Genomic DNA, 23,571 nt, shown 5'->3' on the forward strand with positions numbered 1-23,571 from the left:
GTGAGTGTGGTGAGTGTGAGGGTGAGTGAGTGTGAGTGTGAGTGAGTGTGAGTGTGAGTGTGTGTGTGTGAGTGTGAGTGAGTGTGAGTGAGTGAGTGTGAGTGTGAGTGAGTGTGAGTGTGAGTGTGTGAGTGTGAGTGTGAGTGAGTGTGAGTGTGAGTGTGTGTGTGTGTGTGTGTGTGTGTGTGTGTGTGTTTTATCTGATCCGGATGGTTACTAATTCCTTTTCTTTATGACCGGGAACACCATGGGTGTTACAAAGTTGACTAAATCATCCAAAATTCAATGAAAGTGGTGATCAGCAATTGTATATGTTCAAATGTCTACTGTGAAGGATATCATAAAGCCTTAATGTAAAACAAAAAAGTTATGATTGATGAAAATAGTCAATCGGTCAGATTTGACCCGAAGTCAACAGGAGGGTTGAATCCCAGTATTTCGTTTGTTTCCGTGGTAATCTACAGAAGATGTTTTAAAGTATTGTTTGCAAATAACATGAAGCCTAGGAGTAAGAATGAGGTAGGAACAAGGTACCATCACCTCATTTGGAAGGCTATTTCTAAGTTTCTATTACTCTGTGGAGATGGAAGTAGTAAAATGAAGAGTGGGTGACACTGATCTTGATCAGAACAATGTGTTTGTGTCTGACTGGCCTTCTTGGCGGTGTCAAAGTCAAGTCCCTCCAGGGCCTCTGTGGCTAAATCCCTCCAGTCACTGTCGGTCACACCGAGACAGGCGATCTGGTAGGCCTCCTTGAACATCTTCCTCTCCAGGTACTGGTACATGGGCGCTGACTGGGCGGAGCAACAACACCATCAACAACAAACAATACAACCTTCATGAAGAATGCAACAAACTCTCGAATAAAAAGGAACAGGACCACCAACAACAAACAGTCCATAAAAGCAGTCATTTTTGTCTGATACTTTTAAGACTGACTATTGTTTGGTTTTATTTCTGCATTATGAACACAAGGAACACACCCACTGCCTCAATACTAGAGTAGGCTGACGACATACTACACACCTGAGGCACCTCCACAGCCAACATGGAATAGACGTGGAGACAAAAGATCTTAGAGCCATTGTAGCCGACCATAAAGCCTTGCATCTTCTGCTGGTGGACAGGAAAGTTGCTAGCCTTAATGTTAAGGTAGCCATTACCAGAGAAGCACAGCATGTCCTCACACTGGGTGTTCCAGGCCACACTGTTCGCATTAGGCTCCTACAGGGAGAGCAGAGCAAAAGAGAGGAGGTAAATAAGGGAGGGTGGTGGGAAAATAATCTAGGTGTGACAGTGGAACACAGACCAGACAGGATTACATGAGGAAGATGTGGACTTGTAACTAATGCAAATAATCACACATTTATGTTTATATTTCATCCTAATGTGCCAGGTTAGGTTTCTTCACCCCCTCCGCTGCCTTCTAACCTGAAAAAGCAGCTCTTTACTGTTGATGTCATAGACTAAGAGAGTGTTGTGCTCATCCACCACAGCCAGTTTATTGCGGGACGCACTCATGTCCAGGCAGCGCACTGACGTTGACAGCTTCAGCAGTGTGATGGGAAACAGGTTGTCAACAAAGATCTTCAGGATCTACACGACAAAAACAATGGCAGAGCAGAGCAACATTATTTAGAAAATAATGCACGTTGTTTTAAATGTAAGCCTTTATTACATTAATTACATTACATGTCACTTGTTAGACGCTTTTATTCAAAGCGACTTACATACTCAATACTAGACCGTTTTAGGTCGTGATCCGATCGAGTGGGCGGGGCCTAAATGGAAGATTTAAAGTGATGTTTAAATCTTCCATTTAGGCCCCGCCCACTCGATCGGATCGGCGATCGGCCTCAAAATTGGCGATCGGAGCATCCCTATACTGTGGGCAATCCCCACAGGAGCAATTTGGGGTGAAGTGTCTTGCCCAGGGACACAACGACATGCTGACTGCAGTGGGGTTTGAACCTCCCCATATAAAGAAATATGACTTGCGGTCACAAAAATACATCTTGTCTTTTGAAAAGAAAGTATTTTATGATGATATTTGTGGACACATGGCTTAAGGGCATGAGAACAATTTCTATTATTACTTAATGTGGGAATGCATTTTCTCCGAATACTCACAGCTCCATTCTTTAACCCCACGAGCAGACCCTCTCTGCCTTGCGAACCACCGATCACTTTGATGTAGCGAATTAGAGACTCCATCACCCATTCTTTTTCCTTGACACTGGTGAAGGACAGGCACTGGAGTCTCTTCTCCTGCACAGCAGCAGAAGGGGGAAAGTGAGACCACAATTCCTTTTAACACATGAAGCACCAACTGGTTAAGTATGACCACATTTGAATCATTTACACATACACTCCTCGCAAATGTCTGACACATCTTGCATGATGTTCTTTTGAAAACTGCAAATCGTGGCTTCATTTGAGAAAGCATTGTTAAAAATTGTAACACTGATTTGATTGTACGGCGACATAAACAGCCACTATGAGGCTATATGGCCTAAAAGCTGCCTGAGGCGTGGAACACAGGCATGTCTGTTAGAGAGAGAGATATGAAGCACCTCTATCACACACAGGCAGATTTAAAAAGAAATAACCTCCGTGTTATGGCTGCTCTTCCTCCCTACCAGCCTCTGTCAAACACATAAAGACAAGAAGCAGAGAGGACCCCCAAGAGACTGCCACTGGTTCAGCAGACTGTGGTTCATCCCCTTCATTCAACTGTCTTCCTTTATAGATTTTTAGAGAGGCTTGAGGGGGGGAGCGAGACAGAGCCTGCAGAACACATGCACAGCTGGAGCCGTTTGCAAACTACCCAGAAACATCTGGATTTTTATGATATGATTATTTTTCTCTGGGCTGTTTGGTCTAGTATTGAATGGCTAAACACATATGATTCATTGTGATTACATCATGTGATCTCGCTCAAATGTCTCTATGGCTTCTTGCGTATAATCAGTCAAGTGTACATTAGTGTGATATACAAAGAACCAGAGTGTAACTGCAGGTCAGTATAAAGTAGTCCAAGAAATGTAACTTAAGGAAAACAGTTGATCTCATTATGGAAGGAAATACCCAAAACACACACAGGCTTTAGAAGAAGCAAGCAAAACATTTTAAGTAGGCAAATGCTTTGGATGTGTTTGTAACAATGTCTATGAAACTATATATGTTCTGACCTGACACAGGATGATATGCTGGGAGCACACCACCAGCAGGTTGCATTCAAACTTCCTGCAAATCTTCTCCTTGGTCCGGTAGTGCATGTCGGAGGAGTCGTCTGAATAGAGCTCATAGATGAGGATCTTCTCGGGCAGCTGGATAGCAAGACGGTTTCTGTAAATGGCGATCTTCTTCACCAGCTCACGGCACTTTATCCTCACTAGGCAAAGAAGGAGATGAAGGAAAGAGCGGACTTGTTGACAAAGTGTCATTTTCATAGCTAATGCATTCTGTTGAAATTCTTTTTTCAGGGCTGATTGTTACAATCCCAGCGATGCTGTCATACTGCTTTTCCCTATTTGTAAAAAAAAAATGAAAGACTGCTTTCTCTCATTTAAATAAAAAAAAAACCTGTATATGAAGTTGGAAATGAGATGCCTTACAACAAAATCATTGGATGAATGTTATTAGGACAGATATGGTTTATATGAAAAAATACAAATAGACATTTCTTTATACCCTTGATCATAGCAGCTGACACACACACACATAATTATTTAGCATCACAAAAGACCCTCTGTTATAAACTAGATATCCTGGTGCTGAAGCAAATATGCACCTTTTTGTTCAGTGATGAGGTGCTGGACAATGACATCAGTCATGCTGTCTCTGTAAGCATAGCGATCCTTGTAGAGGCCGTGAACTGTGCTGAAGATAAGTTGGTAGCAGGCGATGGTCCCATCCTGGCAGCCCATCACCTAGATAAGAGATAACAAATATAGCAGTACATCCTATTAACACCTCTAAGAAAAGACTGTGAGAGTGGGAACATGTTCCTGTTGTGAAAGCATCTTAACAGTAGAACTGCCAGCTACAAATTCTCAATGTTACGCCCCATCATTTACAGTTAAACGTAGTGAGAGGAAAAGTTGGCAAGGTGTTACTGCTGAATCCAATGCCTTCTGTATTCGTGTGGCTAAATCCGATCAACAAAATGTTTCAAATGCAGACTGCTCAAAGCTTTTTCAGCATTTTCATAAAACACCTCCACCACCTTATTAGTTAATGGTAGTGATACATTTGTTAGACATATAGCTTGACAAGCTGTGGACCCACCACAAAGTTGGAGTCAGGCTTAACCCGGCACGTCCACACCCAGGCGTTCTGCTCTCCGATGGAGCCCAGCCGCACGCCATCTTTAGTGTAGAGGGAGGCCTGTTTGTCAGAGCCCCCCATGACAATATACTCGCCCTTTGAGAAGTAGCTGACGCAGCAAGGGTCATAGGTGAGAGGCCTGTCTTTTCCAATCTGAGAGACAAAGGAGAGGTGGACATTAAACAAAGAATACAAGTATTATTTTTCATATTTATTGCCCAGGGTTCTGGGCCAACACCTCCCACTGTCTCGGCTGACAGACATCAAAGTACTCAGTACATTCAACCATCCCTTTGAGTGTTTGATCAAATGCTAGACAACAAATTTTTTCTCTGGTTTAAACAATGTCTATTGTATTAATGTTTGAAGTCTGTTTGCACAACACATGAGTCCCAACTCTGCATCTGTTTCTCCTCACTGTGGAAAAAAGCTGGCCGACAATCCATGGTTATTTTCTTTCATTGCAAACAATTCCCGCCGCTGTAATAAAAATGGAATGTTCACTTAAATAGATAAATAGGCCGATGACAATATATGAGCTAAAGCAAAACGGCAGAGTAATGAACAGTGCATATTTGTCTATAATTACGGTACTGCCCACAGGGAATTTAGGGGGAAGGAGGGACAGCGAGGGGGCTATTAAAGCATAGCAGGATCACTTCCAATGTACTGTTATGGTTTCAATAGAGCCTGACAGTCTGATTACAAAAGGAAACACAGGTCTTAAAGTCAGTTAAGTGTTTCCAATACCATATATATTTTGAACACATATTCTTGTTTCTTATAGCTTTAGCAAGTGATGGGACATACAATCAGCAGTGAAGTGTTTCAAAATGCTATAAATCTTATGCTAGTTCCCATGCAAGGCAATGAGACTACATTTACTTATTTAAAAGTCCTTTTCAACGGTTTGAAGTGGCAGAGGAGAAAGAGCCTGCAGTATTAGAACTTAGGCACGGGTAACTCAGTAAACTGTACATTTTATGCATGAATTTGGGATGTGTATTCCATAGACCTTTGGTATTCACCTGCTTTCCACTGAGCTGATAAAAGGACAGCTTCTGACCCCAGTCTGCCACAGCCAGAATGTCTTTGTGCTCATCCCTGTGAAAACACAACACAAATGGCTTTAGAAATAAGTACTCCTGTCAACATGCTGTACCGACGGGGCTTTGGTTCGAAAATGATAACGCTGTTAAAAAAAAAAAAAGCAGAGGCTACCCTTCAACTGATGGATGCATAGTCAAGCCCGTCCCCAAAGAATTGGATATTAACAACCATGTTTTATCCTAAACAATTGTAATTGCATTTCATGACATTGTATTTATCATTTATATTGTCATAGTATATACACACATATAATCCTCTCCCTCACAGAAACAGTTCCAATACTCCCTGGTTAACCACTGCCACCTGCAGGCCCCACACAAGCTATTGACTCTCAACAGAACACATTCCTTTATAAATGTTGGGATATGGAAGGACAGTGTAAACATGTGGGGCAGTGTGAGGCATTACATTGAAATACATTAGTGAAGATAAAAATATATGCTCTTTATTTTACAATTGCATGCGCAAGAACTAAGTAAGACTAACTTGGAGGGGTTCCAGGCTATGGACCAGATAGGAGAAGAGGAGCCTCCTGGGCGCTCTATCTTGACCTTCTCTTCTCCATTCTTGTTCCGAATGCTCACCACTCCATTCATCATGCCAAGGGCAAGGTACTGTCCGTCATTCGTCCACCTTTAATCAAATTAAATCATTCAATATTCAAGTGTCCCATGCAAGTGTACCAATGTATTGTTCAAACAAGGGACTTTACTTACCCACAACATGTTATTTTGCTGCTAACTTTATGTTTGTTCACAGATTTTTGTTCGGGGGACCATAGACCTGAAAATATAAAATAAGGTACCCTGATTTCCAGCGCTCCATGGGGGAAAATATTTTTCGGTTTATAGAATAGTAAGCGTGACTTATTAAAGTACAGTAAAGGCTCACACTCACCAAAGTCACCGGAAGAGCAGGAGGCAAGTTGGTGAGTGACAGGGTTGTAGGCAACGCACTGGATAGAGTCATTGTGACTGCAGAAAAGAGCATGAAAGGAGAAAAAAATGTAGTAATACACAATGCAGAGGATGCATGAAACGGCATTGATGTGTAAAAGTCACACTTACGTATATTTTAAAATACCCTCCAGTTTTGAGGTCCAGATAATTATGCTTTTGTCTGCTGACCCTGAAGCAAACCTCTTCCCTGCAGAAGAACGCAGTAGTTAGTAAGATAACAATAATGACTGATAAGAAAGAAAAGTGTAGTGTACACGTGGAAAAAAGCCAGTGGAGTACCATCTTTAGCATAGGCCACACAGTACACTATGTCTTTGTGTCCTTTTAAAGGCTGGATTATAGCTCCATCTGCCACATCATAAACCTGCAATAAAAGAGCAATACATTTATTGTTATAATATTGCATGTTTTCTGTGAATATGTGCCTTGTCCAAAGAAAACATGAAAGTCTTACCAGGACACGAAGCCCCGCGGCAATGATGAGTTGGGTGCCATCTGGCTTAAAGGCAAGGTCATATACACTGCAAAAAAAATACATTGATTCGTTGTTTTTTTGTATTAAATAGTTTGAACAATTAATAGAACCGTTTTTTTAGTATGTTTTGTTGAAAAAAAACGTTTTCATAAACAAAGTGTTAATATTTATTTATTTTAAAAGTAACTGACAGATTTATCAATAATGTAAATTACTTTTAAGGTCCAATGTTTACCTTGGAAATAGCTAAATACAAATAAAAAGGGGAAAGAATCTCATTACAAGGTCCACTAACGTGTCATAAACTGCAAAATTAAGAATATATCAGAAATGCTTTCCTAAAGAAAGTAAAGTTAACTTTTAAATCCAAATACACAGTGGTGGAGAGTAACTCAGTACATTTACTCAACTTCTGTACTCAAGCACAAATATGAGGTTCTTGTACTTCAGTTGAGTGTTTTCACTTTATGCTACTTTACACTTTTGCTTTACTACAACTTGGAGGCCTTTTACTTAAAGTGTTTACTCCACTACATTTATTTCACAGCTTTAGTTACTAGCTACTTTGTAGATTAACATAACTAATGCAGAATCAAAAATAAACAAAATCATGTTTTATTATAGGATTGGCTACCTAACAGTTACATAAAGTAATAAAAGCCAAATAAACCAACCTCTACCAAGTGCAACATTGACATTAATGCATTCATAATTGTAAAACAATAACACCATTTTACTTTTTGTACTTTTGATGCCAATACATTTGTACTTTTACTTAGGTACATTTTTTTATTAAGGACTTTTACTTAGAGTATATTTATACTGTAGTAATGGTACTTTCACCTAATGTCTGAGTATTTCTTCCACCTCTGCTAACACATTATCTTCAATTCAGAGTGGTAACATAGCATGTATGCTATTTGAGAATAGCATAGATGAAAATGTAACGTTATGTCATGCACAGCAAGCAATGGTGTGCAGAAATAAGACCTAGAGCTAAGTAACTGTTAGCTTAACATTAGCTCTGACTTAACGTTATATCGTGCGACACAATAAAGCCGACATGCTACACTATTGATAGAACACATGTTGCCTTACTACTAAGATACAATAACCATAAACCAGCGTAAGGGTCTCTACCAAGAGTAAACGAACATGAAATAGCTGTGGGCTAATGCTAGCTGGCTAACACTAGTTTACATAGCAACCGCCGTTGCTAACGACCTAGCGTTACATCCCAGCATCCGGCCCAGGTTGACAACGTAATCACAACAAGAAAGAACATCAACGCTCTCACCACTGTTCACGAATTGTCTCTTTCCACGCTAGAACGGCTCTCATTTCCACCTTTAAAAAGCAAACAAATCAGCGATGGGTTTAGTATCAACAGGTTGATTTTTCATACCAAACAGTTCTGATGAGTCGCTCTCACTGCGCAGACTCGGATCCGCGCGCTACTTCCTGTGTGCGGGGCAAGTCTTTGTTGTTGACATCGGAGAGTATGCGGCGAGACAAAAGTGAATCTTCACCATGCATACAGTATACCGTATACAGAGAGGGGAGCTGCATTTTTGCGAGAATCAAAGTACTTCCAGGTAAGTTACACTTTTGTTGCTGCTTATTATATGAACATGTTCTCAGTGATATGTTAAATGGCCATACATGCACTTTATGTGACACTTGGGACAGTTTTAATACTTTGCATTTCTCTTAGTTACTCAGGTATTATTTGATCTGCACCAACTCATTTGTTATAAAGGTATGTGTCCTAATTATCCATACCATTTAAAGATTCATTTATATGACAGATTGTTCACAATATACATTTGAATGGAAAAAAGACAGATGTTGTAAAAACCCTACCGGGGACAGTAGTATATAGTAGTATCTATTCTATGTAGTATAATACATGGATTTCATCAATGTGTAACTGTAATAATAGTTTACCTACAGGTAAATAAATAGAGGACTCTACTTACCGAGGAAATCCAGGTCATTTGAAATGTGTAACTATATGTTTCAGGTCTTTTACCAGCCTTTAGAAAACAATTTTCCTTTTATGGTGATATGATGGGCCTGTGTCATCATCTGTTCCTGGAACCCTCCTTGCAGCCATTAGAGGCAGCAATGGAGAAAGAGGATACTACTCTAACTATTGTGCCTAATGGAAAACACCACACCCTTTAACAACCCCTTGATCCAACTGTGAAGCACTTTTACTAAGAGACTATTTCAGCTTCGCTATGACAAGGACTACTACAGGAGGTCCTTCCTTTCTGCTGCCATCTCAATGTATAACCCCTTTCTGTCAGGAGGATTTAATTTGTATATGTCTATCTCTAGATGTAAGATGAAGAAGACACAGACCAGGAATGACTGCTGATGTGGGAGTAAAAAGTCGGACAATGAGCTGAAGGCCGTAAGCTTCAACAGAGTCTACAACATCAGAATCCAACACTCTATCAACCGGACTCAATAACAACAGTAATATACCTACCATGATGCATACTGGCTGTGATTTCCTGCTGGAAACCGGTGGAGACATAAATAACCAAAGTCATAATGACAAGGATGACTCATGCCACACTTCCACATTGCCCCCTGGCTGGATCAGAGAGGTTAGGCAGCGTAAAGCAGGCAAGACAGCAGGCAAAATGGACGTCTACATTACAAGGTGTGTCATCGTTTTCTTTTAAACATACCGTGAATCATGAATAAGTGTTTTTCCGATCAGTTCGCTGAGTGTGTAATGTTATTTTTCCCTCTGTTGTGTCAGTCCCCAAGGGCAAAGGTTTCGGTCGAGAGCATCCCTGCATGCTTTCTTCATAAAAAATGGAGAAGGGAACCTAGAAATAGACCTCTTTGATTTCACTGCATCCAAGGACGATGCTCCCACCCCTTCGCAATTACTCCCCTCTCAAGTGAAACAGAAGAGAAGAAAGAAAAGAAATGCAGGTGCACCGCAGGAGACAAAAGAAGATGCAACAGAAATACTGGATCCACCTCCTAATAAATCTAAAAAAGCCTCTTCCTCCCTCAGAAGTAAAACTAAAGACAGAAAAGTAAAAAGTGCATGTGTGAAGAGCTTCATAAAAGCGCCTTTAACCAAAGAGGATGATGTAAAACTGCAGAAGAGCCCTCAGAGGTCAGGTCAGCTGAGAGAGAAGCTACTCCGACTGGATCCTCCCAGTAACCAACAACACACTCTCATTGTTAGCAAGGATGAAGAAGCAGACTCGAGGCCTTCTGCTCCCAAACTGAATGTTGAACCTGCCACTGAGAGTGAGAATGAGGGTGAGGAAGAACGAGGCAGAGATGAGCTGCAGATTCACATCAAAGGTGCCAACAAATCTAATTCTGATCTGGAGGCAGATGCTGAGGATGAGGAAGAGGAGGTGTTGTTACCTGACACCACTGGTGGGAGCTGCATACCAGTGAGAGATTCCCAGAATAGTAAGTATGATCTGCAATTTCTGACAGCGTGTAAAGGTAGCAGTTTAAGTAAGTGTTATTTTTTTTTTTAACTTATTTAAATTCTAGCATGTTTGATCAGTTAAAACAGTGAGTAGTGTGATTCCTTTGAGTTCCCACCAAGTATTTGAAATATATGTCTTGATGAAGAAGTATGACAGTATAGATCATAACAAATGTGTTTTTTTAAATAATATATACATACATGTTTCCTGTTTGCCTAGGGTCCAAGTGCGGGGAACACAAACGCAAAACAAGCCCTTATTTTAAAAGGAAACACCCCAGTGATGGTAATGTTAAATTGTTTATAAAAGAAGCAAAATGAAAGTTTGTGTATACTTGTATACGATACATTAAGTATACCTTAACATTTAAGAAGATATGTACACTGTCCATACACAGACCTTAGTCCCCCCAGGAGGAAGGCCTTCAAGAAGTGGACACCTCCCCGCTCACCCTACAACCTCGTACAGGAAACACTTTTCCACGACCCCTGGAAGCTTTTGGTGGCCACCATTTTTCTGAATAAGACGAGTGGTAAGATCCAACATACACACATTGCATTGCAACTAGGGGTGCATACCGGTTACTGGCGACTACGGTATACCGTACCGAAATCAGATCCGTTTTTTTTATATATAAAGTGAGGTGTAATATCCTTAAACTCACGCCCAAAACGCCAGCCAATCAGATTGCGCGTCTTGCAACGGCTTCGGTGATTGGCTTAATTGCCAAGCAACGCCCTTCACCTTCCTCCCGAACGTCTGAGCCTTTCGGTTAGCTTTAGTTTTTTCATTAGCTCGAAGTCGTCACGAACATCTAAAGTGTGGCTGCATATGACTGCCAGTCTGAATGGTGGGGTCTGTAACCACTGCAAGAAGTTTATTTCTGGGAAAGGCAGCAACACATCCAACCTCTCAAAACATTTGCTACTGTCACATAAAATCAGAGTACAGGAATGTACAGTCTTCAAGCCTGTATTGTCAAGCGTGTTTTTCATTGTTTGTTCAGTACTAAAAGGTTGAAGTCCCACAATTAATTGTAATATTCATTTGACATGTTAACTATATTATAAAGCGCTTCAAATGTTCCCTTATGTAACATGAAAGTATCACAATATGTATCGGTCGAGTATCGGTATCGTTCAGTGGTATCGGTCGGTATCGGTATCGTAAAAAAGCCAACGATATGCATCCCTAATTGCAACAGTATTGTATCAACCAGGAATTCAGTCTAGAATTCCTCTTCCTTTTTTTTTATTCTTCAGGCAAGATGGCCATACCAGTGCTGTGGCAGTTCTTTGAACGTTACCCGTCTGCAGAGGTGACCCGGGAGGCCGACTGGAAGCCCCTGTCTGAACTAATGAAGCCACTAGGCCTGTATGAGCTCAGAGCAAAAACACTCGTACGCTTCTCAGGTGAATGTGCTGCTCTTGTATACATGATGGATAACAGCTTCCAGTTTTGTGCTCAGTTATTTCAGTAATATTGAAGTAATAATATGTTGTTCCTGTAGATTTGTATGGTTTAGCTATGATACAATACTAGTTGCCAGAAATACCTCACAATCCATTTTCTCCTGCGTAGATGAGTATCTAACTAAACAGTGGCGTTACCCCATTGAGTTGTACGGCATTGGGAAGTACGGCAACGACTCCTATAGGATCTTCTGTGTGGACGAGTGGAGAGTGGTCAGTTAAATGCAAACGTTTTTGTTTGTTTTATAATGTTCATTAATGCCAAATGTGACATTTAATCCTATTTGTATGTCAAAGGTGAAACCTGAAGATCACATGCTGAACAAATACCACGACTGGCTATGGGAGAACCATGAAAGACTTGGAATCTGAAATCCAAAATATGAAGAACTACAAAGAAGATTTGCTGTGGAAACAAGCATGAAAATCAGTTGCATCACATAAACCATTTCAATATTAGTATTATGATGAACTTGCATTGTTATTCCTGAATGTCTCTATAATTATGCTCTGAAATGTCTCCTTACTTTTAAAAAGTTTTACTTACGTGTAATAAAATGTTTTTAGTAGTTTAAAAGTTGAAATGAGTCATGAGTGCATTAATCACTCAGTCACCAGACTGGTGATGTTGTTCCATGTCTTTATATATAGATAAGATCAGGAGACATCTTCCGACTGTATCTGGTTCATCTACTGTCACAGTCTAATAGTCTTTCTTTTTGAGTGCACTGATGCATGTCCTTACAGTCTACGCAGCAGCTTTCTTTATGACGGGGGGGGGACGGGGGACGGGGGTAACCTGATTCCCAAGGCAACTGTTGCCACCGCAAAACACTCATTGAATGCACAGGCATGTCACAGTTAATCTCTAACTAGTGCCGCTGCACTAATTTGCTATATTTCAATTTGTGTTATGATTTACCAGAAATCATAATGTGCTGGTTTAAGAAAACTATTTAATTGTTCAGGTTTTTTAACACGTTGAGAATTTTCATTCCACAAAAAGTTCTCTGGTAGAGGAACAGAAGAGACAGCTTGGACTACAAAATGAGACTACGTAAGGAAACAAAACAATTGTTCTATTTGTTGTCTATTTTAGTGTGACTAGTAAAATCTTAAACATGTGCAGTGATTTTGTTTTTCTAAACCTTCATCACCACAGCAGCTATCTCCATAGCTTCCACCCCAGTGTGTATTCCTCAAGACACACTTCCTATCCGGCAGAGTCGCTGTCTGGTGGTCACCCAAACTACATTTCCCAGCATCTCAAACTCTGCCCGGCTCTGGGCAAGCAGTCAGGTGAGCAGAGATGTATTGTCAGACTGTCTCAAGGGAATAAAGTGTTTGAGCTAAGAAAAAATAAAAGTTCATAAATCTGCTTTCTAGAGTATCCCAAGACTGAACCCTTTACATCCACCTTTGGTTCATAAACGCATCGTCAGCCTGGAGACACCAGCTGTTCACCACCACAACCACCAGAGGACACTGATAATGCAGAGGAGAGAGCACCAGAGGTAGGAGCATCTGAACAATTCTCCATTACCATTTTATTCAAACTGAAAATCACTAATGCCTTTTAGAAGAGCTGAGGTCAAAAGTCACTGACATGTAGTTGATGTTTCAGGTATCATCAAGTGTGGAGAAAACCTTTTTATGGATCCAGCAGTGAGAGAGACGAGTACAGGTACAATTAAACAATTTGAACTGTTGAGTCTCTTTCTATTATCCTCTAAAATCTTCTAAACATTACATACTGAATATGAAAATTCAGTGTTGACATAGAAAATCAATTATTTGTTCCTTTAGGAAAGAGTTGTTAGAGCATTTAAAGAGGCAGATGGAAGAGAAATGCATATCACTGAAGCTACATGTGGCCAGTAAAGTGAAGGAAGCCGAGAATCTACGGGAAGTGGACCGCCTCGCACTGTCCGGTGAAAGAGAGCTAAGGATCCAGCACAGCAAAGCAATGACAGCCTACAGAGATGAGAACAAGAGGGTAAAGTCCAACACGACATACATTATGTATCCACTGCTAATGCCTTCACAGTGTAATGATAATGCTTTAACATAGTGCTTCTTCTCAGGTTACAACAATATAGGAAGTGACTGAGGTTTTTCCCCTGTGTGTCTCTGGTGTGTGTGCAGCTAATGGAGCAGAGCTGGAGGGACAGAGCACTAACACGCTCCCAGGAGACCCTAAAGGAGAGAGAGATGCTCTGCCTCAACCCCATTAACTGGAATGGAACACTGAAATAGGTCAAACTTCAACATCCAGAGTCAAAACTTCAGGCTGGCCTCGCAGCAGTGTTTGGGCATGCATGAGATTCAGATGAAACTGGGATGCAACATATATTGTACATGCAATTAGAGCTGTGGTATAGCAATAAAAGGGCCTTAGGGTTTTTCTAAAGAAAGGAGAACCAAATGAAAATCTTAAGCTTTATTTGAATGTATAAGAATGATGATTTGTCTCTTACTTTATTAATGTTGTGTTATTTACAGCTGTTGGTTCCGATAAAGTAAAAGGCAGTAAAAAGACTTATGAGCACTTATGCATTGAGTTCCATTATCAGACTGACGATGGGCAGTTGTTTTTTGTTATTTTTAAGAATCAAAACTGATAATGCCTACAATACCCACAATGCAATCCAGCCACTAACAAGCTTACTAGACTATACGGATTCAACAGCCCTAGTCAAACAGCTCCATCTGGAGTCACCAAATATTTCAAACTGCTTTTTTTCCCACACTGTTTATGGAGTATTTCTTCCCAAAACCTGCTAAAAGACTGATTGTAAAATAGGTGGAGTTCCCCTTTACAGGTTTCTCTCAGTAAATGACTTCCTGCATGTGCTATCATTTAGAATGCCACATGCAATAGCAGAAAATCAAAGTCCACAAGTTTGAATGTTGTTACTCATTCTGTTTAAAGCAGGGGTGTGAAACTCAAATACACAGTGGGCCAAAAATAAAAAATCGGTGCTAGTGCTTGTAAAAAAGTTTTGTTTATAGCAAAACTTATTCAAGTGAACTTATTGTACATATTAAACCTGGAACTAACAAAGCTTAAATGATTGAATAAGTTTTGCTATAAACAAAACTTTTTTACAAGCACTAGCACCGATNCACACACACACACACACACACACACACACACACACACACACACACACACACACTCTGTATTGTGGCATACTATTTTTGAATAAATCATTTTTCAAATTATGACATACATTTCTTGGGGGTGCTATGGCTATCCTAGGGGAGCTTTAGCACCACCTAGCGCCGCCTATGATGGACATACACAACCACTCGGAAGCGCCACATGTCATATATTTCAACAACAGCCTGCCTTGGCCTCAAACCACCACAGCCTGACAACGACACAGCAAACTAAGAAGAGGATTACACCTGTTTCCTTCATGTTTGTCTCTGGGGAATGGGCTGGTAGGCCTACATGGACCGGTTGCTATAATATAGCTTTTGATCTTGGCGTCGGGGGTCTCAATAGCGCCATAGAGTCCCCTATCGGTTGGGGCCCTTGGGGGAACTGTTGGACCACCGCCGGGCACAGCCAAATCCAGCTTCTCCTCCTGGCTGTTTTAGCACTGGTGATGTGTTGTGCATGCCCACTGCACCTCGCGGGAGCGCGCCACAGTGTAAAGCACAAACTCCCAGACATTTCAATGATTTCAATCAATCAAACAATGTTTATTTATATTGCCCAATATCACAAATGTTACATTTGTCTCAGTGGACTTCACAGTTTGTACAGAATATCAGAATGACAATACGACACCCTCTGTCCTTAGATGATTTGTACGGCAAAGTTACCCCTAGTTTCCACCGGGTCCGTCTGCGTCGCGTTACGGCTGCGCCGCGGCGTCCGCACGGATCGCGGCCACTCTAGTCAATGGGTGCTATTCCACCAGACGCGCCGCGTTACGGCTCAGAAGCGTCCCAGAAGCGTCTCGCCGCTGGGCTCCGCTCGAAATAGGATTGAAGTCTATTTTTCGACGCGATGCAGCCGTAAGATAATGTCGGGCAGGCAGGAAGTGGAACGTTCAGAGCATATATAGAAATGCCAGCGTTCTCCTCCGGTTTACAGGCACTGTGTAAATATATATAGAATAATTATGATGATGAATTAATTTTTTTACCATTAAAATACAGCAACACATCTTTGATTCATGTCGTTTATAACTGGGATATTACAATTATTATTAACTTTGTCTGTACAAAGTAGTCTGTCCAGGAAATATGCCCAAATCAACTAAAACTGCGAGCCGGCAGGCAAGACGCTCCGCTTCTGAAATGCTTCTGAAACGTGCCCGGTAGGGTATGACGCCGGAGGAGGCCGGACCAAAACCGCGGAGCAGCCGTTACGCGACGCAGACGGACCCGGTGGCATAACACCGGAGCACTGCTGCGGGGAAACTTTGGCGCTGTTCTGAGTTAGGTTCTAATCCGTCAAAATGACGGACTGCTTTCAGATTTTTCCGTCATTGTCAAAAGAATTCCGTCATAGACGGAATATATTCGGTTAACGCGACCTCTGTTGCTTGGTTACTTTGAAGACTGCATGAACCGGTCAATGCCATAGAGAGGCAAAGTCCTTCCCTTTCCGGGGGACCTCCATGGGACCTTATTTTTCGGAAAAAGTATGTGTTGAAGTCAATGGCGAGAGAAAGATTATATTTCGATCCCGTTTGAATTGTGCCACAAATTACACGTATGATGTTTGTCAATTTAAAAGATAATTTTGCAAGTCAATTTTTTTTAAATGTGTCGTGAAACTGTGAAGTAACACTTTTTTGTGTGAAACTGCTCAATGAACTACATCTCCCGTCTCGCACCACACACCAAGACGGCCGTCACGTTGGCACATTTCACTTCTTTGTTTCAGAATGAGGCGAAAAGTATTAAAAGAGGTGAAAATCACTACAAGTCGTTGACTTGAGAGCTGTACATACACAAAAGGGGAGTTAGTCGGTTCCGTAAGAGCCGGGATTCTGGGATTTGTAGTCTTTCTAGTTGCATATTTTTCATAGTCTTATATTTCAACAGTTTTACGACCAACTGTGACTTTTTTTTAAACTTTTTTTGTAATTCATGGCACAATTCAAACGGGATCGAAAGATATGTTTTCTCTCTTGACTTCAATACATACTTTTTCCGAAATAAAGGACTTCGCCTCTCTATTGGGCCCCCCCCCCCCAAAAAAAAAAAATGGTATAGCCTGTGCCGGTGCAACTGCAAACAACACCACAACGGAGTGTTTAGCCAGTACGAAAATAGTGCCGAGTGCAAAAGGCGCTGAAAATATAAATGGAATTATTATGTTGCTTTATATAAAAAAAAGAGGTATTTCAAGTGGCAGTAAGCACAGTTTATATAATATCATTCTTATATTCCTAATGGCAGTGATATTTAAACGTTCAGGAAAGATCAATCTGTCACGCAAAGCTCCCACTGTCTCCATCCAGAAGCTTAAACAACAGCTCTCACTGCACACTAATAACAACACAGGCTAACAGCGGGCCTTCTTCATTACCTCGTTTTGTTAACTCTATTTTAGAGGACTAAACTTAAACAAAATCTAAATTCACTGTAGTAAAAAATGTGACAGATGCAAACAAAGAGCCGTCTGTCTGGTTTCTCTGCGCAGGTGAACGTCCCGCTGCCTGCAGCCGCTAACGGAGCTGCGTAGTGCCCATCCTCCAGCGGACCCGAGCCTTGCACCGTCCTGCAGGATGCTGCGGGACACCGTGCCAGCTCACAGGCTCTCTGGTCCCCACGGTGCAACCTCCTCTTGTTCTCTAGCTAACCTCGGTCTGTCAGGTTGACCCCTCTGTTTTCAGTCCAGCATCAGCTAAAGCAGCTAAGATGTACATGACAGTTTATAGGATAAAGATGAAAATAAACATGCACTGCTCACAAGCTAAAGAGCAGGTGAATGCTTGTGTTACCTTCTTTCTTCAGTGGGACCGGAGCCTGGGAATCGTCCTTCTTGTCCAGCAGCGGGTTCTTCCTGTCCTTCTGTGACTCCTTCTTCGGCTGCTTCGCGGCTTGAGCTGCGGTCTTGTTGGAGCCAGCGGCGGCGGCCGCCTCCTTCTTCTTGTTTTCCGCCGCTTTTAGGATCTCAAACGGGTCGGACTCATCGTCCAATAACTGGTCAAACCGGTTGGTTACGACACAGCCGAAGCCTTCCTGAAGGTGTCCGGGCATGATGGCGCCCCTTCAACGGGATTCACCTCCGATTCTACGAGGTTTGATGCGAACAATTCGCTGGATGCTGCCACAAGATGGCTGGGAGAGCTGCCCCTTCTCTTCCGGTGCGAGCACCATCCGGGACATCGTGCACAGCGCACCAATCTGAACACACTGAGGCTGCAATGTTTTTATTTACATTATGTAACTATGTGCTTTTATATCCTCCTACAGTAATCCGGGTTTTAATTTCTGAGAGGAAGTCACATGCAGGGGAAGCTTTCCATAGTCTGCTGGTCCTGTTTTGTCCAAAGTACATGATGCTGTACAGAACAAAACACTATTACATATTTCATGGTTTGGCTGAAGAAGTGTCACTTAGGTAACTATTTACATCATAAACCAATATCTCTATTAATCTACATTACTTAAATAAACATTACATTACATTTAGCTGACGCTTTTATCCAAAGCGACTTACAATAAGTGCATTCGACCAAGAAGATATAAACTTGAACAGAATCATATAAACTCTATAGATTCTACACAATTATGTGTTCAAGTCCTTGTACTTTTTAGCATTGACTCTGTGCTGCTACAGACACACATATCATAAGATTAAGTGGGATTTGTCAGTTTATAAAAAGCAGCAAATGTTGTGTTTAGAGCCAGCAGGGGCATGCTGAGCAACAGCTGGCGGAACAATATCTGACAAGACCGTCCTGTGCACAGACAGCTCTCAGCATACTGAAGCTGTCACACTGGATTAAGACATATTCAGGCACTTTTTCATGTAACTCCAGTTTCTTTCACCAATGGATGTCATTGATTTTAAAAACAAGAGTGAAACTCTATTCAGGCCCAGGGCACGTGTTTATGACCATTGCTAATTTGCATCTTAGCGCTTCATTTACGAGAACATCCATCCAGTCAAAATGTGTAATCAAATAAAGAAATAACCTAGAATGGTTGATTCCATAAATTCACAAATAAACGGGTTCTTCCTTGGTCTATGCCAGCGCCATATAGATTCCATTTATATACATTATATTATATGCCTCTGGTCTATGCTACACTGTTTAATAAAGTTGAATGAAAATCGGGCAATTAATTGTTCCCTAATGTTGCTGATAAACAAGAAAACGCAGCGCTTGGAACATTTCACCGATTAAAGTTCAGTTACTTTTCTGAAATGGCTAAAAGAAGGCCTCTGATGCACATTCGTCATGTATATTTTTCTCTTATATTCCTATTATTAAAACAAAAAAAACGCAATCATCTTGCAAACCAGTGTGCCAGGAGCAGCTAAAGCAAAACACAATTACATTAAGCAGTTGAGCCTCCAAAGCCCTATTTTTGCTACCACAAAGCAGTTATATTTTTGAATTTCAGTGAAATATCAGTAAAACAAAACTTGTGCATAAGAGCTTGTGAAAAGAAGAATTGTTTTACCCTGCATGTGTCTGTTAAAGACCTTATCAGTGAGCATGTCATGCCTTTCAGCTAACCACATCATAATGTATGATCTGTGGTAAAAGGAGACCCTGGTGACAGCTGATGGAAGAGCTGGAGGTAAACCAGACCTTACAAGCAAACAGCTGATTCAAGTCTGTAAGGTTAGAAGCCCGCTGAAGAAGAACATGATACAGATATCAGGTGAAGACGCAGCAGCGGTGCTGGTATTTAGTTACACCATGAGAGACCTCTGCTGGTTATTGATCCCAGAAAGGGCAAATGCAAAGAAAAGTCTTGTGGAATTGTACTTGTGTAGAAAAGACAATAGAGACACATTGTTCAGTGATACGAGACGCAAGAATGAATAAGAGCACTTTATTCAGAGCAAAATGATCCATTACAAATGACTCACTATTTCACTGCACAAATTTCCTCGTCGGCATTTTCTTCACTCTGTTTCCTTCGGACTTCTTTCTCAAGCTTGAGGAGTTTTGAATAGAGGACATCGGACATTCCTTCATCGATGTCCATCTGAGACAAGAATGAAAAACATTATTTTGACTTAAAAACACTTTTACTTCACTTCTTATGTTTATATAAATATTTGTATTTGAGTCTATTTGATTTCAACCTTTATTGGAATTTTTACTTTAGCTTCTTATGTTTATATAAATATTAGTAATCAATTTCTTTAAATGTATCTTTTATATAATTCAAAGCTGGAGCAACTCGCAAAACATTTTTCCTCGGAATAAATAAAATGTATATACATTAAAAAGTTAAGATATTCTGATTCAAATACATTCTAAATCAGTGCAGTACTGTATTTAAAATATAGCCTACTTTAGTTCAATTACACATATTGTGCTGTTTACAAATAAAGAAACAGCAGTTGTGCAAAAATGCTAATGAGCCACAACTTGGCAGTGCATTTCTATATTTTTGAACAGGCCTAAAAATAAACTACGCTTTCAATCATTAGTATAACAATAAAAATATATGTATGTCAAATTGTATGTGGTCTAATGTACGAAAATGCACAAAATGAACCCTGTAAGCAGAGGATTATATTGTTATTATTATAAGCTAATTATTTAAACAGGTTTTGTAAAGAAATATGTCTGGCACTAGCTTTGTAGTAGTAGTAGTAGTAGTAGTAGTAGTAGTAGTAGTAGTTACTGTGATCACTGTAAGGGGTTTCCACTGTACTCAGGTTCAGCTTGTTTAAATTTCACGTAAAGCAGTATGATGTCTCTCTGTGCCGGTCTCTGGTTACTCACCTGGCGAGGCTGAGTGTAGTTTGTTCCGAGTCCTGATGTTAAACTGTGATACTTTGCTCTGGGGTCCAGAGACTCAGGGTTTTGTAGAAACAGCCAGTGCTGTTAAAAAGCAGGACGTCGTGTTTATAGGAATTCATTTTTAGAGATATGTGTGCATTATTTCGTACTGACAGCAACATACCAGCGCCTCTGCTCCGTTGTGTGGTGTGAGCGTGAATGTGTTGGTGAAGATCCTTATCTATTAAGCACAGAGAGTCACAATGTCAATGACACAATGTCATACTCCTTTCTGCACATATTCTGATTTCACATTTCATAGTTTATATGCAAAAATTCCTTCATAGCATTCTATTTCCATGTAAATTACTGCTTTATTTTATTTTTATTTTATTGCTATTTAACTGTATTTTATTACGGTGTAAAAGATTTTCTGTTTTATATTAGATTTCTTGTTTTTTATATTTTATGTATGCACCATGACATCAAGTCAAATTCCTAGTATGTGCGAACCTACCTGACAATAAACCTGTTTCCGATTCTGATTTCTGATTCTGAAAATACATCCCATACCATTATACAGTGCAAACTCTATGGAGTCCTTGGAGCGCCATAAAAACAAAAAATATGAGAAAACATTTAATGACAGAAAAACATAATAAATAGGTAAATAACAAATAATGTAAAGATAAACAAATAAAACAATGATTACCCAACAAAAAGATAATTAAATGCATTATCATTTTGTTCACATTTCTTTATTTTTCTTTCTGTATGTATTATTATGTTTTTAAACAAATAAATAAAGTATTTATTTTCCTTCTTTTTTCTATTGATTTTGCTTTAAAAAATCTTGAGTAATCTATCTACAAAAAGCACATATTTTAAGAAATAATGCATTATAATATGTCTTTATAATAATAATATTTTTTTATTATGGCACTCCTATGGCTCCATAATATGCGATTCTAATCATGTTTCCCAGAGATGAGTAGGTTCACTCACCAGCCACATGACGGGCATGATGAGGGTCCAGAAGAAGGAGGGGAGGATCCCGTAGGTCAGGTTAGTCATCACCAGCCCGGGACAGATGACAGAGGAGAACAGCCCCTGTCACAGAGAGAAAACATATTTATTTCAGGAACATTTTTACGATCTACCTGATGCACATTGTTAATAACTTTCTATTTAATTAAGAAAGTTGATAGTGCTTTAAGAGTGGTGAGAGTTCTAAAAGTTATTTTATGCTTTTAAAAAAAAAGGTAAATTAAACATTATTTGCAGGTCAATTAAAAAAATCTAACTCTACTGGTATATCCAAAGGAGATCTAAAACTATAATATTTCACAGTGCAGTTTTTTTACCCCGTCAACCAACGAAAAAATGAATTTTGCTATAATTGTATTCATTGGTCTCAAACAAATACTGTCCTCTTCAACAAACAAAACAAAGAGTTTAAAGAAAACAAACATAAAGGGAAACATCCGGGGAACGATAGCAGTTGCTTTTGATGGTTAATAGAGTAAAAAAATGTATGTGAACATACTTTTTTAATATACTAACAAACCTGCCTTTTGGCGCCACCTAGAGGAAACGGGACCACATTGTAACTTTTTTACACTGTTAAAAATTGCTAAGACTTCTTTAAAGAAAAGGACTGCCTGCAGCCACTATAATGACCTTGTGACCAACCTAAATGTTGGAGTGTGTGTCAAACGTCACTCCTGAATCGGTAGTGTGCAGACTGTCTGATGGACTGACCTGGCTGTTCTTCTGCCTGTTGAGAGCCAGGCTGAGCATGTCTGAGGCGTACTTAGAGGAGCTGTAAGACTCCCTCCCCTCTCGGTGCTGCATGTCCTCCATGCTGAAGGCGGAGCGGCGGGCGTTACTGGAGGAGGTCCACACGAGCCTGGAGAGCAGCGGCTCCAGCTCCCTGATCTGCACCATACGGTACATGACTTATATACTATATATACTTTATGCATGTACAACTATAATACTAAATAACTATACTGTAACATCATATAGTATTCAGGACTGTATATAGGCTACAATGTCAGATTAAAGTTTTTTTTGTTATATTTTAGATTTCATATCTGTGGTGTACCAGGAGAAAATGACCGAAGAGGTTGGTGGCAAACACTTCCTGCAGACCGTCTGAGTTGAGGTGGTCCTGTTGGGTCAGGATCCCCTCGGCTGTGGCAAACATTCGGACCACATTCCTGCAGAGAGAGGAGAAAGTGTTACAGAACAGCATGGACACGGACAGGGTTTACAGCCATCAAACTTTAAAGACAACATTTGATGTTGAGAAGTGTGTTTGTATGAGGTAATTATCCATATTCAATTTATTACCAAATTATAGTTATTCATAGTTGCTGTTTGACGGCAATGTTAAGCGGTGACACAATTGTAAATAAACAAATAAGATAGACTTTAACGTTTTTTTGTTTTCTTTAAGTGGGCTTTTCTTGTACGTACTTCCTGATCCACAGTAGTACATTGCTTAGATTCCTGCCTATCATTTTACCTGACTTAATTTCAATTTCTTCTTGGACTATTTTTATAAAAGGCTCCCTTTTATTATAAGGTCCTTAACGTTATTATTATTTTATATATATGTTGCATTGTTGGAGGAACCTCCGATTTAAGATTTGGGCTACAGTCGAATTGTCCAAAAATCAGCTCCTAAATTCTAACCCTATCTCCTATTCCTTGACCTCTGAGTGAAACGTCACGGGGTTAAGGGATAGTGGATAGGAGAATTCAAAAGGACTTAGGAGAAGAGACTGCGGTACTTTAGAGAAT

The 23,571-nt window shown here is 40.3% G+C and overlaps 4 protein-coding genes and 1 pseudogene across 7 annotated transcripts in view; 2 read left to right on the forward strand and 3 right to left on the reverse strand.

The window, feature by feature from the left end:
* ift122 (intraflagellar transport 122 homolog (Chlamydomonas)) overlaps nucleotides 1-8,292 on the reverse strand; it is a 27,061-nt gene extending 18,769 nt beyond the window's left edge. For 2 of the 3 annotated variants that reach the window (XM_010795909.1, XM_010795908.1), the window contains exons 1-15: nucleotides 8,171-8,292; nucleotides 6,853-6,919; nucleotides 6,678-6,762; nucleotides 6,507-6,585; nucleotides 6,337-6,413; nucleotides 6,156-6,222; nucleotides 5,926-6,072; nucleotides 5,358-5,433; nucleotides 4,291-4,482; nucleotides 3,794-3,932; nucleotides 3,192-3,394; nucleotides 2,131-2,268; nucleotides 1,432-1,596; nucleotides 1,027-1,224; nucleotides 654-794 (exon numbers count right to left, since the gene is read on the reverse strand). In XM_010795909.1, coding sequence (XP_010794211.1) covers nucleotides 654-794; nucleotides 1,027-1,224; nucleotides 1,432-1,596; nucleotides 2,131-2,268; nucleotides 3,192-3,394; nucleotides 3,794-3,932; nucleotides 4,291-4,482; nucleotides 5,358-5,433; nucleotides 5,926-6,072; nucleotides 6,156-6,222; nucleotides 6,337-6,413; nucleotides 6,507-6,585; nucleotides 6,678-6,762; nucleotides 6,853-6,919; nucleotides 8,171-8,214 — 1,818 coding nt within the window. In that variant the 5' untranslated portion in view covers nucleotides 8,215-8,292. The remainder of the gene's footprint in view (nucleotides 1-653; nucleotides 795-1,026; nucleotides 1,225-1,431; nucleotides 1,597-2,130; nucleotides 2,269-3,191; nucleotides 3,395-3,793; nucleotides 3,933-4,290; nucleotides 4,483-5,357; nucleotides 5,434-5,925; nucleotides 6,073-6,155; nucleotides 6,223-6,336; nucleotides 6,414-6,506; nucleotides 6,586-6,677; nucleotides 6,763-6,852; nucleotides 6,920-8,170) is intronic. The other variant, XM_010795910.1, reaches the window with a different exon arrangement.
* A 13-nt stretch (nucleotides 8,293-8,305) lies between these two features.
* mbd4 (methyl-CpG binding domain protein 4) lies at nucleotides 8,306-12,405 on the forward strand. Of its 2 annotated transcripts, XM_010795912.1 has the most exons (9): nucleotides 8,319-8,468; nucleotides 8,588-8,632; nucleotides 9,217-9,547; nucleotides 9,650-10,326; nucleotides 10,569-10,634; nucleotides 10,747-10,881; nucleotides 11,612-11,761; nucleotides 11,931-12,034; nucleotides 12,119-12,405. In XM_010795912.1, exons 3-9 carry the CDS (start codon nucleotides 9,372-9,374, stop codon nucleotides 12,191-12,193), a joined length of 1,383 nt encoding a protein of 460 aa, XP_010794214.1. In that variant the 5' UTR covers nucleotides 8,319-8,468; nucleotides 8,588-8,632; nucleotides 9,217-9,371; the 3' UTR covers nucleotides 12,194-12,405. The 2 variants fall into 2 exon arrangements, with proteins under 2 accessions (XP_010794213.1, XP_010794214.1); XM_010795911.1 differs by lacking the exon at nucleotides 8,588-8,632 and having other exon boundaries at nucleotides 8,306-8,468.
* Nucleotides 12,406-12,504: 99 nt separating this feature from the next.
* LOC104966685 (uncharacterized) lies at nucleotides 12,505-14,093 on the forward strand. Its single transcript, XM_010795913.1, has 6 exons — nucleotides 12,505-12,878; nucleotides 12,984-13,120; nucleotides 13,208-13,335; nucleotides 13,446-13,505; nucleotides 13,628-13,817; nucleotides 13,967-14,093. The coding sequence occupies exons 1-6, from the start codon at nucleotides 12,869-12,871 to the stop codon at nucleotides 14,075-14,077; spliced, it is 636 nt and encodes a 211-aa protein (XP_010794215.1). The 5' UTR covers nucleotides 12,505-12,868; the 3' UTR covers nucleotides 14,078-14,093.
* Nucleotides 14,094-17,305: 3,212 nt separating this feature from the next.
* LOC104966686 (plasminogen activator inhibitor 1 RNA-binding protein pseudogene) lies at nucleotides 17,306-19,008 on the reverse strand (annotated as a pseudogene).
* Nucleotides 19,009-19,844: 836 nt separating this feature from the next.
* On the reverse strand, nucleotides 19,845-23,020 carry LOC104967182 (3-keto-steroid reductase-like). Its single transcript, XM_010796599.1, has 6 exons — nucleotides 22,871-23,020; nucleotides 22,525-22,701; nucleotides 21,769-21,873; nucleotides 20,948-21,004; nucleotides 20,767-20,865; nucleotides 19,845-20,017 (listed from the first exon to the last, which is right to left on the reverse strand). Exons 1-6 carry the CDS (start codon nucleotides 23,018-23,020, stop codon nucleotides 19,898-19,900), a joined length of 708 nt encoding a protein of 235 aa, XP_010794901.1. The 3' UTR covers nucleotides 19,845-19,897.
* Between the last annotated feature and the right edge of the window lie 551 nt (nucleotides 23,021-23,571).

Source organism: Notothenia coriiceps, unplaced genomic scaffold (genome assembly GCF_000735185.1).
Source record: "Notothenia coriiceps isolate Sejong01 unplaced genomic scaffold, NC01 NC01_scaffold00037250, whole genome shotgun sequence".
NCBI classification, from domain to species: domain Eukaryota; kingdom Metazoa; phylum Chordata; class Actinopteri; order Perciformes; family Nototheniidae; genus Notothenia; species Notothenia coriiceps.

Excerpts from the sequence above, each read along its gene's own strand:
- mbd4 (XM_010795911.1), top strand. The coding sequence starts at position 9,372 with ATGATGCATACTGGCTGTGATTTCCTGCTGGAAACCGGTGGAGACATA. Across the intron at positions 10,327-10,568 it reads AGTGAGAGATTCCCAGAATA|GGTCCAAGTGCGGGGAACAC; the intron begins GTAAGTATGATC and ends CTGTTTGCCTAG. Across the intron at positions 10,635-10,746 it reads AAGGAAACACCCCAGTGATG|ACCTTAGTCCCCCCAGGAGG; the intron begins GTAATGTTAAAT and ends GTCCATACACAG.
- LOC104966685 (XM_010795913.1), top strand. Across the intron at positions 13,336-13,445 it reads CAGAGGAGAGAGCACCAGAG|GTATCATCAAGTGTGGAGAA; the intron begins GTAGGAGCATCT and ends TTGATGTTTCAG. Across the intron at positions 13,506-13,627 it reads AGTGAGAGAGACGAGTACAG|GAAAGAGTTGTTAGAGCATT; the intron begins GTACAATTAAAC and ends TTGTTCCTTTAG.
- LOC104967182 (XM_010796599.1), bottom strand. The coding sequence starts at position 23,020 with ATGCTGTTCTGTAACACTTTCTCCTCTCTCTGCAGGAATGTGGTCCGA. Across the intron at positions 21,874-22,524 it reads ACAGGCAGAAGAACAGCCAG|GGGCTGTTCTCCTCTGTCAT; the intron begins GTCAGTCCATCA and ends TCTCTGTGACAG. Across the intron at positions 20,866-20,947 it reads ACAACGGAGCAGAGGCGCTG|CACTGGCTGTTTCTACAAAA; the intron begins GTATGTTGCTGT and ends GCTTTTTAACAG.